This window comes from Bicyclus anynana, chromosome Z, assembly GCF_947172395.1.
Source record: "Bicyclus anynana chromosome Z, ilBicAnyn1.1, whole genome shotgun sequence".
In the NCBI taxonomy this organism is placed as follows: Eukaryota; Metazoa; Arthropoda; class Insecta; order Lepidoptera; family Nymphalidae; genus Bicyclus; species Bicyclus anynana.
In genome coordinates, this window is record NC_069110.1 from 1,880,171 (window position 1) to 1,893,631 (window position 13,461).

Here is a 13,461-nt window from a genome sequence, read left to right on the forward strand (position 1 = left end):
TTGGAGAAAAGTCTTATGTAAAAAATAAAGTAATTATAAAAAAAAACGCTACGGCCATGTGAGTTTCTAAACAACCAGTGTAAACTTAGCGCAAACTTCTTAATCGGAATAAGCCGCAACAATAACGTGTTGAGTACCTTAAATAAAATTTAATCCCTTTAAAATAAATTTTAATAATTAAAGTCGACATAAATTGGCGGGATACTAATCTGTTACATAACAGTGACGGAATTAAAAAAAATTGTTAATAATTAAAAAAATACAATGACTATTAATTTTAAATAATTTATAGTATTTGTCGGGGCTGACCACTCAAGCTGCCTCTACCACACAAGTCACTGAAGTCGAGGAGCGTAGACAGAGAACCTCAAAACATCCACATCGATCGCACATAGATTAATATTTGACGGCCTCCGTGGCGCAGTGGTATGCGCGGTGGATTTACAAGACGGAGGACCTGGGTTCGATTCCCAGCTGGTTGATTAAGGTTTTCTTATTTGGTCCAGGTCTGGCTGGTGGTAGGCTTTGGCTGTGGCTACTTAACACCCTACCGACAAAGACGTACCGCCAAGCGATTTAGCGTTCCGGTACCGACGTCGTGTAGAAACCGAAAGGGGTGTGGACTTTCATCCTCCTTCTATCAAGTTAGCCCGCTTCCATCTTAGATTGCATCGTCACTTACTATCAGGTGAGATTGTAATCAAGGGCTAACTTGTAAAGAATAAAAAAAATAAAAAAAATAGATTTAATTAAGTTCATTGTTATTATTGATACTTGGATAGGTGGATTGTATTATCTGTATCCAACTTTAGTTTAGCATCTCTAGTTTTTGGTCTGTTGACCAAAGACTAGAGATTATTTGTGAAAGGTTGGTATACCGATTTTTATTACAATGTAACCAATATACGCAGGTTTTAAGTAACTTTCCTTGTGGCTTGCGTAGAAATTTGAATCATTATGAAGAGAATACTGTCATAGTCCGGAGCTCTTGTCTTGTAAGTAAAAATTGTATTTTTGATTTAAAACTCTTAATATTGTGTTTAAATTTTCATTTTCATGTTCTAGGCATTTCATGCTGTAAATGACTTTCTTTATAACCAAAACCTATTACAATGTAGTAACTCTTTATAAATTATAAATTGTTTGTAATCTGAGACTCTAATTTGTAATAAATGAGTTTAATTTCAAAATTATGTGTGTTCTTTATTTGCAATATGTGAGCTATTAACCTCAGTAAAGTTGTAGACATTACTTTTAGTAGTTTCTCTATTCTAAATATTCGGTCAAATTTAATATAAAACTATTTTTTAAACTGAATTTTGTCTAAAGTTATATTTGTTTCCGAACGACCATTTGGCGTCTCATTTCTTCTCGCGCTTTCTCTCTTTGTCTCTCCCCAATACGGTGGATTAAAGAAGACGTTTTTAAGGTGCAGAGTGCTATCTGAACTTTTATTTTAAAAACCATATAAATGTGAACCAGTAATTTACCTTGCAATAAGTAATCTAGGTATTCTACCAAAGGAAAAGTGAATTCTATAACATTAGTGGTTCTTCGAGTAGGATGAAACGAGATTTTAACGTAAGTCATTCACCTTGGAGAGAGCCGCCTAGCGGGGAGTAGCCACAACTTTTAAATTGGAAGACTACTTTTTCGACGTTCGAAGAGCGAGCCAATTAATAAGACAATAATTATAATTTCCTCGTAATCGAAATGAAATTTCCTAATATTCGAAATAAAAATTGTTTAACACGGGTAAAAGAATCAATTTCTACTCGAACTATAGCCGCTCTCGCTACGCTCTAAATACCTCGGCAATTGATTCTTTCCACCCTAGATTATCAATATACTATATCTTTCATTAAAATGACCAGATTAACAAAAATGTCCTGTAAAAAAATGTATGAAGCTGAAGTGTACTATTGTTTTACAAAATTGTACATCTATTGAGGTTTCTAAATTGATTTAAAATTGATGTCTACTTTTTGTAGTTACAGAGATGCTGGTAAAAGTGTAGGCGAGATGCCGAATTTTCAATAGAAGAAAAAGTTTTTAAAGTGTGCATATTACAACTTTTTTCTTCAAAATGTATTAAAATATCTGCCTACTTGCCTAAATTTACTAATCCAGTCGTTTGTAACTTGTTATTTAATAAGGAAACTAAATAAAAATTTACTTTTACCTATTAGATCTGTAGTACGAAATAAATTCTTCATAATCGTTATCGTATTTCAATGGTCTATAACTCTAATAGGATCTTACCAAATTTGGCTAGGCAGGGAGAACAACACGAGCAGAGAACGGGGAGTGTTAATTGATCGTCAAGGAATTCCTTAACCCTACATCCTGTAGTCACAAGTTCAGGACTCTGCTCGAAGTTCTTCTCTCTACCACGCGATGGACCCGGCACTCTCACGGTGAGTCCATGGAATGCTAAGATATTCGTCCCTGAGAGATGAGATATATTTGCCGTAAAATCTTTTTTTTAATATGACCAATATTCCCATTCCCCTCCAGCTAGTAAGGAAAGACTATTATAGTGGGTACGACAATAGACCAATGGGGCGGGGATCAAACCACCCCTTCGGTGATGAGTCTGACCGCTCTTACCGTTGAGCTATTGAGCTATTATTATGTTTGTTGATGTAAGTTCGTTGGTAACACTCCCATGACAATGATGATGATGTGTAAATGGATTTGTTCGTAGTAATTAATGAAATAAATAAATGATTTGCGGGCGACGGGGGGAAGGATTGCACGGGTGTGAGTCGTGCGCGCAGGGGAGAGGGAAGGACTGCGCGGGTATAAAGCCATGCGCGTGGGGCATCGCTACCCCTCTCCATCATCAATATCGGGAGTGTTACGAACGAATTTGCCAATCTTTACCTGAATCCTAGGGTTGAAATGTAGCCCAGGGTTGCACGACCGTTCGTGTTTCTGTCCATGATCGCAGTTGTAGAACTTGGTGCAGTCGTTCTCATGCGGCAGCAGATGGTGGACCGCGCCCGCTGGACAGCCGTTGGTCAGCGATGATGGATCAGCTCCACTGACCACCGCTGCCACTTCTGCCGCTTCTTCAGGCTGTGGCTCTGCACTGATGGTGCATTGCACATTTTTGAGAAAATCGCACCACTGGAAAGGACAAGAATAGCATATTAGAAAAATTACTTGCTTACCTGGAAAACTTTGAAGTGTAATTTTTGGGGTGTACCACACTTATCACTTAGGGGTATGATAAATATAAACCAATTCTCAGACCGATGTAACAATTGAAGCTGTAATATTCTTGTTGTATTATTTTTTTCTGTTACCAACGAAAACGGACAAACCAATAATAAATCTTCAAAAAATATCGTGAAACTCAACTCAACTCGATTAAGATCGTTGAGTTGAGTTTTACGATATTTAGCTTATCCCCGTTGTGGACAAATTAAAGACGAATTAAATGTCGTAAAAGAAGAAGAAGAAGAAGAAGAAATATACTTTATTGTACATTAAAACAAAAATAAACAATAACTTATAATAACACTTAGAAACTAATGTACAAATGGCGGTCTTATATAAAAAGCGATCTCTTCCAGACAACCACTGTGGAAGAGAAAAAAACGTTAGCACCGATTCGGGTATACGCACACAAAAAATAAGACAAAGTTAAGTAATTTAAAACGTAAAATAATACGTTGTAGCAAACTTTTTTTGATAAATTATTAATGATCTCATTAATAAAGTAGAATTATCAAGATTTTTTTAGATATAAATAAATAGCCGGGTGGTTAGTGTAGTGATTAGTGTAGGCCTGGGCCGGAAAAGATTCGCGAAGTTTCCCGAATGATGCCGAGTTAGATTCGGCGGTTCACCTCTTTCTGTATCGGAGATAAAGTGTAGCCTATGTTAATTGCTGATAATGTAGCTTTCATTTTTCGATAGTTTTCTGTTTGTGAAAATAATTATAAGATAGGTCCTTAGTAGCTTCGGAGCATATTCGTAACAATCAGAAAATCTAATATTACCTATTAATAACATACTGTATAATAGTATAAATATCTTTATTATTTTAAAAAATGTCGCTATCCCGCCTACTGTAATTAGGTAGTTTGATACATATCAACATTATAATTTTATCAAGAATTCAGTAAATACTTAAATCTAATGATTTTATCTTCCACGTGACAATTTGACACCTCATTAAATAATTTACACCTACTCACTATCCTCCAAGATAATCTATATTACATATCAGAATGATTTTTGACGATTACTTATTTATTTATTAATAGTACCCAACGATATTTTTAGATATGTTCCGTGCCTACAAAATCACCGCAAAAAGTGATCGTAATTTAGCTACTCTAATGAGCGCACACATGCACAATTTTGTGTTTCGTTATCAATCAATATTCGGCTCACCGCTGAGCTCGAGTCTCCTCTCATAATGAGAGAGGTTAGTCCACCACGCTGGCCCAATGCGGATTGGCAAATGTATTCCTTCACCGTTTGAGGCACGTGATATTTTATTTCTTAAAATGCACACTGAAAAGTCGGCGGTGCATGCCCCGGACCTGATTCGAACCCACACCCTCCGGAATCGGAGGCAGAGGTCACAATTTTTTGTTTACTTCCATTATATATTTATGTGTATAGTTTCAGTTTCTGAACACACAACTCGACATTGTAAACAATATTTGTGTTTTATTCGTTTAAATATCTTTCGTTTTTTATTAAGCGTCTGTGATTTAGTTATCGTGACTAGTATCTAGGCTTACACATCTTTATATTGCAATAAAAATGTACTTACTACTTATTCAACTACTTTACTGTTTAATATAATTTGTATATATCAAATTTGTACATGTAAACATTAATCTTTATTAATATTATTAACTGAAATTGAACTGAAAAAAGACTACATTTTTCGCGCCTCAATTTGACTCACTAGTGACATGTCTAATAAATTAAAATCTTTGGTTGTACCTGAGTATCTATTATTTATTATTTTATAACGCAAAGGAAAAATTTATCCTTATCATTACTCAACTAAGTAGTTTTGTTGATTTATTTTTATAGTTCTAAAACTTTTTTTTATACCATCATTATCATCATCATCATTAACAACCCATATTCAGCTCATTGTCGAGCACGAGTCTCCTCTCAGAATGAGAGTGGTAAAAATAGAAGTTCACCACGCTGGTTCAACGTGTATTGGCAGATTTGGAGAATTAAGAAAATTCTCAGGTATAGTTTCCTCGGGATGCTTTTCTGTCACCGTTTTGTCACGTGATATTCTATTTCATAACTGACAAGTTGGAAGTGCATGCGAAGTCCGGATTCGAACTTACGCCCTCCCGATAAACTACATAATTGGAATAATAAAATGGTTTTACACTAATTTTATTACTGGGAAAAATAGCTAAATAAATATTAATTAGACAAAAAAATAGACATTGAATTAAACACAATTTTCAAAATCGTCAGAATTTTTTTTTGCTATTTTAGTATAATCAATTCCTTCGAATTATTAAATAAAATATAATAATAATTTCCTACGTGGCTGGACAACAGATTTTTTTTAAAACAAGGTTCTTATTAAATTCCCATTCCTGAATGTACAGTTACATTATATACAGTTAAATTTTAAAATACCTTAGTTTATAATCTCACTCGCGATATTGTAATCTATCGATATATTGTGAACTGGACATACTGATTACAATTTAATGATTTTAAACTTATTCCTTGGTTGTTCATTACATATCCACCGACATTGAGGGATACTTAGTTGCACTACTCAACAACATATGTAGGTATCTCCCCATATTTGCCGCGATGACGTACATCCAATAATTCCATCTTGGCTACCATTTCCTATGGCTGTAGGTAAACCACTTTTCCAAGTCACAGTACAACTGTGGAACCCTGCACTGCGCGTGGCCCGACACGCACTTCACCGGTTTTTTATTGTTGATAAAATCTGACTAACAAATGATTATTAAATCATAAAACGTATTGTAAATTATTATCCGATTATTGCATCGGCATTTTTGAATGCATTTTATGGCTGTTTCCTGCAAAACTGGGTCGAAGTACAGGAACAAAGTAGGTATAAAAAATGTATTTGTGACACATTTGCTCTTAAATATAGCTTATTTCACCAATTTCAGTATAATAATGTATCTTATTACGCACATGTGCCGTAAACCTTTATCCGTACTTTTTTAAATCTTAACAAAGAGCTTTTATGATAGAAAAAGTGCTCAACATTTTATGAATAAAATTAACTTTGTGAGATAAAATAATACAAATAAACATGTCAAAATTATTAAAATGAAAGATTAATTCTTTCATTTTAATAATTTTGACAATAAATGACAACAAATAAATCTGTAACAGAAACACAATAATATTAATTTTTTTTTTTTGGCATTTGCCAAAAAAAAACGCATGCAGTTTGCTATCTGTGCAAAAATAACAATGTTATGTTTCCCGACGATCATATGGAAAACAGGGCAAAGATGCAAATTTATTTTTTGAAAGTCGTATGACATACGCGCGCTTTGATAATTACAGCCTCTGCTTCCTTACTATAATTAATGACGTCGTGGGTACATAATGATCGTTAGATGTATGGGCGTTAAAACAAAATTACTAATATCTTTGTTATTTGTACGTTTATGTATATAGTTCATTTATTAAAATATGTCACATTTAATTTATGGAAGCTAAAACTGTATGAATTTTCATCTAATTACGATAAAAGGTTTTTAAATAGATTTTGAAATTTTATAATCTTATTTATTTTGCAAATATCCAGTCAATCTTTGCTTTTTATGTATAAATTAGTTAACATTGACCTTATTTACCAGAATGTATCATAAAAATCAATATATTCAAATCTAATCATCATCCCCATTTTGTATAGCTAATGTTTCTTGCACATAAATGAATTGATGGATTGATTTGATTTATTCATGCATCATTCATTATCTTGCGGTAATGCGCATTTAATTAATCTGCTTCAACACCTAGCACCTATATAATCGGCTCAGAACCCAACACAAAGTCGGTCGGGCTGTTTATCGTAATCATGTAGTCACCGTCACAAACTTATGATTAATTTGATTACTTCCATCAATTGATTGATAAGGGGTATCATTATGATATTATTTATTTAAATTTGACGAACTCTTTGACGTAAGTATTTTATAGTAGCCGACGCACGGGAATGGGAACTACGCGGTAGTTCCCGTTCACGTAAGAATACGGGGATAAAATATATATGACCCTTACAAATAACGTCGCTTTCTAGTGGTAAATATTTTTTTTAATCTGTTCTGTAGATACAGAGATTACCCTCTACATAACCACAAACTTTAAGTATTTATAATATTCGTATAGATTAGGTTTTTTGCGTTTATAATGCGTGTCCTTAGAAGCAATAAGTGTTTTGTTGCTTTTTTAAATAGAAATTAAAAAAAAAAAAAAACAATATAAATATACTTTAAATATTTAGTCCTGTCTGTTTCGATGTTTGGATAGTGTTAAGTTAATAATTCATAGACGTAATATGTCAAATATTCTTTATACATAAAAATTTAAAAAGTATAAAACGCAATCCTTTGATATTTTCTACGTATTATGAGAAATTATATTTTCAGTCAGACACTTAGCTTCGTTGCATTAGGCTTACTCAAAAAAATAGTAGGTAATAAAATTCTTAATTTATTAATATACATTAAATATTAATGCGATTGAGAGCCGTGATAGGCCAGTGGATATGACCTCTGCCTCCGATTCCGGAGGGTGTGGGTTCGAAACCTCCAACTTTTCACTTGTGTGCATTATAAGAAATTAAATATCACGTGTCTCAATCGGTGAAGGAAAACATCGTGAGGAAACCTGCATACCAGAGAATTATCTTAATTCTCTGCGTGTGTGATGTCTGCCAATCCGCATTGGGCCAGCGTGGTGGACTATTGGCCTAACCCCTCTCATTCTGAGAGGAGACTTGAGCTCAGCAGTGAGCCGAATATGGGTTGATGACGACGAATGCGATGATCGAGAATCGAATTTTGCGCATCTCATGCATTGGATATTGCAACAAAAGGTGATCCTTTGTTTATACCGATTTACTGATAACAATCAATAAACTGCACTGATAGTAATCTTCTTATAACGTCACAATAAATCTAAATTGATTTATAAAATTACCATGTAGATCACATTTATTGATGATATATAATCTTTAAATTTCTTTTATCTTTAATGTGTGCAATTTCCTGTTTTATTTGACGACCCCTCTGTCGCAGTTGATAGTGCCGCGGTTCTCAAAACAGAGGTCCTGGGTTCGATGCTCGTCAGTTTAGGATTATATATTTTTTAAATTGACTCAGATCTGGTTTGGAAGTAGGTGTTGGTCGTGGCTAGTTACCACCCTCCTGGGAAAGTAGGGTTGAGTCAACTATTATCGTTCCGATAGTTGTTTCAGTCAATGGTCCATTAGCGAAAAGCTTCGACCAACACTGTAAACAACACTGTAAGAAGCTTTCGCTTAACTGTTGGATCAAGAGTCTGATACAGAAGGCAGTGATTCTTGAGACGGCGCGTATTGTGAGGAGGTTCCTCACTCTGGAACCCTGACCACCGGTTGCTAGGACACTCAAATGTCCCGCAGCGGGATGGAAAGTCCTTCATTTTTAGAGTTACAAATCATTAAAAAAATACGAAATACAATGTGATGTAATTTTTTTTTTAATTCAACCCCTAAAGTGGTGAAATAGGGCTTGAAAGTTTAGATTGATTTGCATAGTAAATAAATAATAGTAAAAAATAAATGTTAAACTAACTTGGTGTGCATACGAGAATGCAGTGCCCGGCGCACAGCTGCGCGCCTCTATGTACTTCCGGCCATACTCGCAGTAGTAGAACTTGGTGCAGTCCGTTTCGTGCGGTAGTAAGTGGTGTTCGAACACCGGACACCTGGGGTCCGCGACGGACCGCGTGTCCTGACTCTGGGGCCGACCGTAGACACAGGCTACGGCGCCCAGAATGAATAGACTTTCTGTAATTAATGAATAAACACGTGATTGTAAGTGGGTAGTAGAATTTCTGTAATTAATGAAGAAACACGATTACAAGTGGGCAGTAGAATTTCTGTAATTAATGACGAACACGATTTCAAGTGGGCAGTAGAATTTCTGTAATTAATGAAGAAACACTATTACAAGTGGGTAGTAGAATTTCTGTAATTAATGAAGAAACACACGATTACAACTAATTAGTTAAGTCCTACTCCCTAGTAGGCCTTAGCTTATCATGCAACTTCAGAGCGATATTATATGGCGCGGAGTTTAAAAGTCCTTAATTTTTGGTTCATTAAAAAAATCCTGAATTTCTGAATATCATAATCTAAAAGTCCAATTGTTCCCTAAGATTAATTTCTAAGAATTATTGACATATTTTTTTAGCAGAACCTATCTTCCAAACTGGTGATAGAGGCTGTACATTTGTAGAGACTTAGTTTCAAAAGTAACGATAAACATAAACGATGATTGATGATGAAATGATTATGAATCTTTCTCAACGGGCGAGGGATCGCTCCCTCGCTGGAATGGCAAAAATACTGCACCGAAAGCACAGTGTTGGTCGACCCCCACTAGATGGACCGACGACATCAGTCGAGTCACAAAGATCCATTGAATGCTGGCGGATCGAGACCGTGGTATTTAGAAGTCCACGCAAGATGCATAGGTCCAGCAGTGGACGTCCATCGCCTGTTAATGACGTTGATGATGATGAATTTTGATAAGGCTGGTAGCTTATCGAAACAATTCAATTTCAATGGTTACAGGTATTTCTGAGCATGACACATAACACGCAAATAAAATAAAAATACAATTATTTGGAAGTCAATTGACAATGATTTCAAGGAAAAATTCAATTACCTAAGTGCAATAAAATGATAATGTATTATAGCGACATAACATTGAGCTATAAACTGTTTATTGACCAACTTATGATAGATGAGTAGTTGGCAAAATGTATGTAGAATAAATACTACTTGAATTTTATCAGGTATGCTACTATATACTATTCGTTTCTTGCGGTTTCAACCGTGATTACCCTTTAATAATAATAAGAACTTTATTCAGAATTTGTATGATTGTCCTTTAGGACAAAATCCTCCTCCAAGCTTTTTCACAAGCTTTGCAAGCACCCATCTCTGTTTTGGCGAAAATTTTATATAGACTACAAGCCCATGGACAAAATTGACCAAATGATCCAACGTGAAAACCGCTTAGAAGGCTGTTACTATATCAGAAAATATATCTGAGCATTATGCCGTGATTTCTAAGCGGTAAATTTCGATAATTATTTATTTACATAAATATTAACTGTAATTTTGGACGGCATAATTAGTATACATTATTGTCCGTGTTACATAATATTTTGAACATGATGCCATACATTTTACTATGACCTTATATCATAAGGGTGTAGGGATAGGGTTGTGATCCTTGGGTTTCGATCCCTGCGCTGGAAATATGTTCGGCGTTTACTGGTAAAGTATCTGGATATGTGTACAAATGAAATTACACAAATCCCGTACAGTAATAAAAGACCTATATTGCTTCTGCAATAAAGGTGAATTAAAAAATATGCAATGATTTTTATTCCGGTACTAGGTTTTTCGACATTTATTTTTAATCATCTTTAACACTATAACAAAGCCTTACATTAAAAGTTAGTCGTAATTCCTCATTTGTACCTGAGGTATTCCATTCACTCACATACTCACTTGTACCGCTCATAAATAACGGCATTGTGCTCAGAGTTATTTTCTGATATAATATCAGCCTATTACGCGTTATTCAAGTTGGTTCGTTTCACGTGTTGATTTTTTTCAAGGGCTAGTTTAATACTTACCTATGAGAATATTGACTTCAGAAGTTTTCATTTTAAATAGGTTAAAATTTTGTCAGCCTAGGCTAAAAACTGTTCTAAAATTGACAGCGCCTTTCAAAAATGACAGTAGGACCTAGCCATTACCAAATGACAATGTGCGCCATTATTTCTTGAAAAGGACTTTTACGGTGGACAATTATGGAGACTGGACTGTCATGGAGCTTTAACTGTCTAAGTTTAAAGCGAAAGGCACGATTTCTCTTAATTATTAATTGTTTTTTTTTTATTTGACGACCTCCGTGGCGCAGTGGTATGCGCTGTGGATTTACAAGACGGAGGTCCTGGGTGCGATCCCCAGCTGGGCCGATTTAGGTTTTCTTAATTGGTCCAGTTCTAGCTGGTGGGAGGCTTCGGCCGTGAATTTTTAGTTACCACCCTACCGACAAAGACGTATCCTTAAGCGATAATAATTAACTTGTTTCTTATCGATTTTTTTGAATTTAGAACATACTTGGACGTATTATAGATTATATTAGAAAATGTTTGGATACTTTGTACATATATTATTGTAGCTACGTAAAATTTTGATTGGCCTATAAGTTATGCTTTTTCATTAGTTTTATTGGTAAATTTGTTTCTAAGACTTATTTAGGTACATTTTGTAAAACCATACAAATCTTATAAAAAATTAAACCTTTTTTACATAGTTATATATTTTATAAATGATGCAAAAAATATCTGAACGCATAGCTGGAAAAACAAAGCAATCTCGCAAAGTTAAGCGATAATAATTAATTTGTTTCATGTCGATTTTTTTGAATTTAGAACATACTTAGACGTGATTATATTAGGAAATATTTGAATATTTTGTACATATATTATTGTAGCTACGTAAATATGTGCGTAAAATTTTTGAATGGCCCATAAGTTATGCTTTTACATTAGTTTTATTGGTAGATTTGTTGTTAAGATTTATTTAGGTATATTTTGTGAAACCATATAAGAAAATAAACCTTTTATAAATGATAGTTATATATTTTATAAATGATGCAAAAAATATCTGAACGCATAGCTGGAAAACAAAGCAATCTTTTTTTTTCAATAAATTAAATATATATGTAATATGCAATTGTTGTAAAAGTGAAAAGGTTAAAATAATGAGTGATACGAGTGAAAATTTAACTCCGATTGAATTAAAACAACAAGTAATTGACAGCGAATTGGACTTGGACCTGAAAGCTTAAGATTACACATCTTGTATTTTTTTCGCTATTGAGGTGAAAAGTTGTATGTATCACACGAGAGCAAAGTATTTGTCTCTTGTGCCTTTGAATCCCTCATTACGCTCAGGATTCTAACCTAGAAGCTTTTTCGGGATTCAAACTCGGCACTCGACGAACAAATTCAAACTTTGCTAACTTGTTGAACAAATAACTATTGTTAAATAACTTACTTAACATCGCGTCCTATCAGACACGGATGATTTTCCGAGCTCCTTCCCTCCAAAAAATAGTTTTATTCTCGGCCTCTGCATAAACTGAACTGATATCAACCCGCTGACATCTATTATATATAATTGCAAGCTTCCAAAAATAATAAAACGATATGTTTTTGATAAGTGTGCAATCAAGAAGTCCATTATCGTGATCTATACATATAAAACAAAGTCCCCTGCCGCGTCCGTACAAGTATGTCTGTCTGCGATACACTAAACGAATTTTCATGCATGGGGAAGAATAATATTATTTGTCAAGGTTTTGTTTGATATTAAATCAGTTAAAATATAATGCTTAGATTAATAAACATACGATGGTACGTTCAGCCGTCATTATACAAAATTGTTCAACACCCGCACCCGCCGTACTTCCCATTCGCAAAATGTTGCGAGTTCATTGCGCTGTTAAATTTTCCCTATTTTTTGGTAAAATGTTTTACACGAAATAACATTACAAGACGGCATAATTTAATTCAATTTGTCACCTGTATAGCACGTCACATACACTATATTCCGATCGTAAGTAATTAATTTATTGAACAATATTATTGCAACATACATTTATTTATAATAAAACTGTAGCATGTCCAATTCTGTACATTGAAGATATTTTAAAAAATTTTGTTGAGGGGCATCACGCTGAAACTACCGAATGAATTCAAATAAAATTTGGCACAATTTAGGACCATAATACGAAGAAGATTATAGGATACTTTATAATGCGAAAATAAAATAAGAAGGGGGTGAAATAGGGGTTGAAAGTTTGTACAGAAAGTCCTTCATTCTTAGAATTAAAATTTGTTCAAAAAATCATAAAAAAAAAAACAAAATATAATGTAATTCAAAAATTTTAAAATTCAATTGTTAAAGTGGTGAAATAGGGCTTGAAAGATTACATTGATTTCCACGCGGACGAAGTCGCGGGCGTCCGCTGGTTATTTATATGACTCTTCATATATTAAGGTATGTTCTAATTCTGTCACTTTTCACCTAATTTTTAAACGTTTTATCAGTTATTAATTAATATTTTAATTAATACCAAGCCATTGACATTGTTATTTCTTTAT

General features: G+C 34.1%; 1 protein-coding gene across 1 annotated transcript; it reads right to left on the reverse strand.

The window, feature by feature from the left end:
- Positions 1-2,185: 2,185 nt before the first annotated feature.
- LOC112045519 (peritrophin-1-like) lies at positions 2,186-10,817 on the reverse strand. The gene is made up of 4 exons (XM_052890715.1): positions 10,793-10,817; positions 8,841-9,055; positions 2,887-3,132; positions 2,186-2,191 (listed from the first exon to the last, which is right to left on the reverse strand). The coding sequence occupies exons 1-4, from the start codon at positions 10,815-10,817 to the stop codon at positions 2,186-2,188; spliced, it is 492 nt and encodes a 163-aa protein (XP_052746675.1).
- Positions 10,818-13,461: the final 2,644 nt, after the last annotated feature.